This window comes from Giraffa tippelskirchi, chromosome 6, assembly GCF_054371585.1.
Source record: "Giraffa tippelskirchi isolate mGirTip1 chromosome 6, T2T-mGirTip1v1.2.pri, whole genome shotgun sequence".
Taxonomy (NCBI): Eukaryota; Metazoa; Chordata; class Mammalia; order Artiodactyla; family Giraffidae; genus Giraffa; species Giraffa tippelskirchi.
In genome coordinates, this window is record NC_137280.1 from 95890768 (window position 1) to 95896767 (window position 6000).

General features: G+C 57.2%; 1 protein-coding gene across 3 annotated transcripts in view; it reads right to left on the minus strand.

The window, feature by feature from the left end:
* The window catches only part of HDGFL2 (HDGF like 2), a 16339-nt gene extending 11083 nt beyond the window's left edge, over positions 1-5256 (minus strand). For all 3 annotated transcript variants that reach the window (XM_081499688.1, XM_081499687.1, XM_081499689.1), the window contains exons 1-3: positions 5101-5256; positions 2626-2702; positions 2394-2532 (exon numbers count right to left, since the gene is read on the minus strand). In XM_081499688.1, coding sequence (XP_081355814.1) covers positions 2394-2532; positions 2626-2702; positions 5101-5172 — 288 coding nt within the window. In that variant the 5' untranslated portion in view covers positions 5173-5256. The remainder of the gene's footprint in view (positions 1-2393; positions 2533-2625; positions 2703-5100) is intronic.
* Between the last annotated feature and the right edge of the window lie 744 nt (positions 5257-6000).

Sequence of the window (6000 nt, forward strand, 5' to 3'; positions counted from 1 at the left end):
TCTAGCTAGGTCCCTCTGGGCAATCCAGTGAATGCTCCAGGCTTCAGTGTGCTCAGCTGTAAAGTGGGGAAGAGGCTGCCAACCTCCCACCCCCACAGCCCATCTCAGCTGGGACATGGCTAGAACCACTCTGAGACACCGTTTCCCACTTCCTGGTTTGGCGGGGGGACGTGGGAACAGGTCTGGCTGCACGGTCCTGGTGGGAGCACACCGAATGAAGGTTGTCAGAAAGAATGAAGCTGTTCTCTGCACAACAAGGGGGACCAGTTGTGAGGAATAAAGCCAAGTGGAACATTAGGGTTTCCCAAAAGCCTGCTATGCAGGGTGCTACGTGAACACAGAATTTTGGAAGGAAACACAAGGAACTGGATACTGGGGCTACCTTAAGAAGAAAGGGAGACAGAGCGGCCGCCCTTTTGTACTTTTCAGTCTTGTACAGGAGTCTGTACTCCCACCTGAAATGTAAAAATAAACTAAAAACATATAGGATGAAAAGACAGCCTGCTGGGGCACCCTCAAAAAGCAGCTCTTCCAGAAAACTGCTGTGGATGGGCCCCAGAAGTGACAATGAGGGAGATGAAATACCTCGAGGTGCCCAGGCCTCAGCTCTAAACCACCACACCTAAACCTCTCGGGGTGGGACCCTGGGATCCGCATTTTGAAACCAATGTTCGGTTTGGAAGCACTGACGGGTCCAAGAACCAGACAGCAGTAATACGTTACAGCGACTTCTCAACTTGGGGAGTCTGTGCGGGGATGACTGAATATCAGGGCCACACTGTTTTCGAGTTTCATTTCCTCGAGGGCAGGTATCTATCTATTCTGTACTTCACAGGCTGAGGGTGTGTAATAAATACTAAGTGGTGCGATGATTCACCAGGAGGTGAGAAGCTTAAGACAAGACTAACTAGAACTTGGGTTGGGGCCAGAAAAGGATCTCGTTAACTACCTTCAAGGATGTCTGATCCCTTTACCCAGGTTGGGAACAGGCAAAGCCCGGAGAAAGGTTGGCACCAACACGAGGGGAACATCCAGCTCCCAGACTCTTCACAGGAGGTGCAAGTTAAGACAGTGCGCACACGCGGGAAGGGTGGGCCTGCCAAACCTTCAGCAGAGGAGAGATCCGCTGAACGGACTCCTGAGTTCTGGAGAGTGAGCTCCCAGAAGACAGGAGGTGCATCGGTTTCACCTGGGATTCCTGATCCCCAGCCTAGTCCGTGGCCCTCACGCCCCAGGGGTCTGTCTATACAGGAGAGTGGGCCAGGTCGGTGAGTGGACAGGAGAGGCACATGCAGACCATCTCGAGACCCTGAGTTCTCAAGCAGGACCAGATGCTGCAGAGCTACACAGTCCTTCATTCACACAAACCAGAGAGGCCCTCTGACTCCCATTTCCCTGCCCACAGACCACATCGGATATCCATTTCTTCCCTAACAGCTGAGCTCTGAGCCCTGCAGTCAATTTGCTTAGTGTCTCAGCCAACCTGAAGCCCACACCTCCTGAGGCCAGGCCACCCTACCATCCCCTCCTCTGCATCTCACCCCTAAACACCCAGAGCGAGGCACCCATCCCCCACTTCATCCTCAGCTTCCCATGGCTTTTTTTTTTTTTTTTTTTACAAATTTAACTTCAGCTTCTCTAAATTCCCTTTTTCCCCTCAATGTTCAGATGGTAATTTGGCACTCCGATGTCATCTCTGTGACTCTTAGGGTTTCTTTCCCACCTCAGCAAGAGTTCTCATTACACCCTTTTCCCGTGTCTGAAAACCTGGCAGTAAGCGGGGGAAGGAAAGGGTGTTATTGAAAGAAAAATATTTTTTTCCTTAGAAAACAAAAGGTTTCTTAGGAGCTCTCAGAACACTGCTATACATTCAGGTTAATTCTAGAGCTGTGGGTCTGGAGGGGAGAGAGGCGGGACCCTGCACCCCTCCACCTGACTCAGGGGACAGTTGGTAATGTACGCAGATATGTTTGGTTGACACAACTGTGTAAAGGAGAAGCTACCAGCATCAAGGGGGTGAGGGGCTGTGAATGCTTCCCCCTCCTCCATGGTACCCAGGAAAGCCCCCCACAGAAAGCGACTGGGCCCCCAAATGTCAGCCCCCCCCTCAAAGAAAGCGACTGGGCCCCCAAATGTCAGCGGTGCCCAATGGGAGGAGCCCTGGCCCAGAGGCCGCTCCTTTTTCATGGGACAAGCTAAGACCACCTCGGGTTCCCAGTGCGTGAGTGCCTGCTGCCCTCCCCAGCACAGACTCACCAGAGGCGCGCTAAGACCACCTCTCCTCCCTGGTGCACGCACGCACGCCCCCGCTAGGACTCACCAGAGGCAGGCTAAGACCACCTCTGGTTCCGGGTGCGTGCGCGTGCCCGCCACCTCCCCAGGCAAGGACTCACCAGAGGCGCGCTGTAGCTGGCATGGGGGTTGTTCTGGATCTCCCACAGGCCCTCATTGAAGCCTTTCCTCTTGTTGGGCTTCCCGTACTTGTCTTTACACTTGTCGTAGGGGAACAGGTCCTTGGGTCCCAGGAAGGCTCTGGAGAAAGGAAATGTAGGGCCAGGCCCTGTGAGCCAGGCCACCCTGGAGGAAGCAGGTGGCAAGAAGCCGCCCCCGGCAGGGGACACTTACGTTTCGTGTGTACCAAAGAAGAAGATGGGGTACTTGTTGGGCGGGGGCTTCACAGCACCGTCGGCAATGTCATCGATCTGCAGGAAGAGGCCAGTGAGGGGCCGGCAAGGGGGTGGGGAGCAGCTTCACCCAGTGACCCAGGAAACCCGTAAGAAATCGGCTCAGTTACTTGGAGGGAAGCATGTTGGGGTGAGGGGGGCCCTTTCAGGGAGGAAAACGCATCACCTTCTAACTAGGCCTCTGCCTTCTTCTGAGCAGCGCTTCCCACCCCCCCACCCCCCACCCCGCATACCTGTGTCGTCGTCCCCCCCATCCCCTGCTCTCTCTTTCCCCAAGGTAGGTGTTTCACCTGGGCAAAGCCAAAAGTTCTAAGCAGCCAGGAGGTGCGGCCAAGCCCAGCTTCTGTGAGGACCTTCCCACGGGACCCCCTCCCGCAAAGAGGCGAGTGGTGATCCGGCTCCCAGAGGCTGCAGCTGGCAGCTCCAAGGAGGCAGAGGGTGGGGGGTGGGCTGCAGGAGACAGGCCCCGAGCATCCAGGAAGTCCCACCCTCTCCCTGCAGGCCCATGGGCTCCAGCAGTTGTCAGTCATCTCCCCACAGGAGGCTAGCAGCCCCTTCCCTTCCAATCAGGTGCTTGGAAGCTCTCTGGGCTTCGAGAGCCAGCTGAGGGGGTGGGGGGAGCGGAGGAGAGGGAAAAGCTGGTACTCTGAGAGGAAGGGAAGTGCCCGTAAAGTTTCATCACTCTGGTGCCCCCAAGAAAGTAAGCCCGAGCAAATCAGGTTAGAATGGGTTCTCTGGTCCCCATTAATTCCTTCCCGTCCTCTTCACAGCCTGGGGGCAGTTGGAACCTTCCCTGCCCTCTACCCCAAACCTCCTTCCTCAGTTCTCTGGGCTACTCTTCAAAGTCCTTGGGGCCCAGATGTCCATCGCAAGCATCACCAAACTGCATCACCCTGAAGACCAGCTGGCTAGGCCTTCCAGGCCTGCTTCTGTTCTGACCTCACCCAGGACCTGCCTCTGAGCCTGAAGCCCAGATATCCCGGCAGCAACACCACCAGCTGTGGACCACTCTCAGCGCTGCCTGGTTAGTGGTCCTTGAGCCCACTCTTGGCATGCTATGGTGGCCTCTCTGCAACCAAACACCAGCCCTGGGCAATGCCCTTCTGCTTACTTCTCCCTAAAGGCAAGCAGGGTTTGGCAGGGAGCAAGGCTGGAATCGCCAGGCATCCCAGAGTACTTCCCAGGCCACTCCTGAGCTCCTTCTGTTTCTGACGAACCTTCAGCTTCATCCTTCACCTGCCTCCCCCTCCAAACTCTTTCAGTCCTACGGTGCATATTCCACCAACCTCGGTCCTGGAGTGACTTTGACTCAGGGATGACAACAACCTCTGGTCCCCTCCTCCAACAACGGCCTGCCCCACAAACAGTGCCTGAAACTTCACTCTGGAAATCTGGGACTCCTGCTCAAGACTCCGTCAGACCTGGACCCTTCGAATCATCTCTGGATCCCAGCTTCCTCCAAAGGGGATCCCCCGAGTCCTCTAGGCACGACCTCTTCCTCTAGCACTCTCTTTCCAGCCTGAGTACCAGCGGCTGGCCTCTGATTCAGGCCTCTCTCCATCCCAAGCCCTCCTCCCCACCCTCTACCCCCAACTCCATGCCCCAACCAGACTCCTCCACCAGGATCTGGCAGGGGTGTCCTCCCAGGGAACAAGTGCCGAGGATCCTCCAAACAAGTCTTACTCCAATGTCTGGTCTCTGATGCCTCATATTTTCAAATTAAGTCCCCCACAGCTCCAGCGACCTTGTAAACAAAGCCCCCAGCCCTATTTCCAAGCACCAGCCCTCCTGAGCACGTCTCAACCCTAACCTTCAGTTCTTCTCCCTTACTGGAACCCTTATTCCTAGACCCCTTCACATGTTTCTCCAGGACCCCCCTCAGAACTTGGCTTCTTGTTGTCCCTTCAAAGATATCCTTCTCTCTGGGCCACCTCCTTCCCTTAGTTTGGGCCCTCTCCTCAAATCCCAAATTTCTCAGGTCCCTTCACCGCCTTCAAACTTGAACCCTGGTCCGTCAAGCCCCAAGTCCCTCAACAACCATGTCCCTAGGCTCTGGGACCCCAAGAGCGAGTACCCCAGGCTCAGGACACCCCACATCCCCGGAGCTAGGGTTCCTCAGGCCCAAGTTCCCCCCAGAGCCCAAGCGGGCGAATTCTTCAAGTTCAGGACACTCACACCTCCGAGCTCAGGTTCGCCCACAACCACTGCGCGAAGGTCCTACAAGCTGGGGACCCCCACACCTCGAAGCAAGCGGGTCCCCCAGGCCCAGGTCCCCCAAAACTCCGGGCGCGCGGGTTCCTCAGGCCCAGAGCCCCCCAGACCTCCAATGTGCAGGTCTTTCAGGCCGTGGCCCCTACTGCCCCACCCCGCCCCCCCCCACTCTCCGTCGCCTGGCCCATATCCCTCGCGGCCTCACCCGGGCCGGCCAGTGCGGGTAGCCCTTCATCTTGGCGAACACCAAGTCTCCGGGCTTGAAGGCGTGCGGCATGTTGGCGGCGGGAGGCCCAGGCCGCGGAAAGCGGCAGCAGCAGCAGCGGCAGCGGCTGCGGCGGAGGCGGCGGCAGCGGGAGGCAAAGCCGGGGGCGGGAACAGGGCGTCGAGGGGGCGGGGGCGGCGGCCGGGGTAGCGGTTCGGAGCGTGTTTATTGGCCTGTGCCCCGCAGGAAGTCCCGCCTTCCAGCCGTCACGGGCGGGCGACGACGTCGCTCAGAACCACGTGCGGGGATAGAGGCACAGGGAGACCAATGAGAAGAGGGGTTGGAGCAGAGCAAGTTAACGGGATTGGATAACGGGTAGATCCAAGGGGGCGTGACCAAGAGGCCTAATGGGTGGGGAAGGAGGTTATGGGAGGTGAAAGAGGAAAGGTGGGTGGAGGGAAACAGAGGCGCTCAAAGAGCGAAGAGGCGGGCAGCCAGAGCAGAGGGGCGGGCCACAGACCGCCATGGGAGGCGGGGCCTTAAGTAGGAAGCATGCCATTGGACAGTACAGGAAAGAAGGCCCAATCACTGTAGGGGGCGCGTCATTGTTAGCCTCCCGCGCCTCTGAGGAGGGGCATAATATGGAGTTAAAGGCCATTGGGTACCACAAGAAAAGCGGCTCAAGGTAGAGAGTGCGCATTGGCTATCACAGGAGGAAGGGCTTAAGCGGCTGTCTGCCATTGGATATTCTAAGAGACAAGGTTCAAGTCAAAATAGGGACGCGCCGTTGCCTGCTGGGGGGGCGGGGCTTAGGTGTAGGGGCGGGCCATGTGAGATTTGAGGATAACCAGCCAAAAACTGCACAAAGCATTATTTCTTCACTCGCGACAAGTTTGTTGA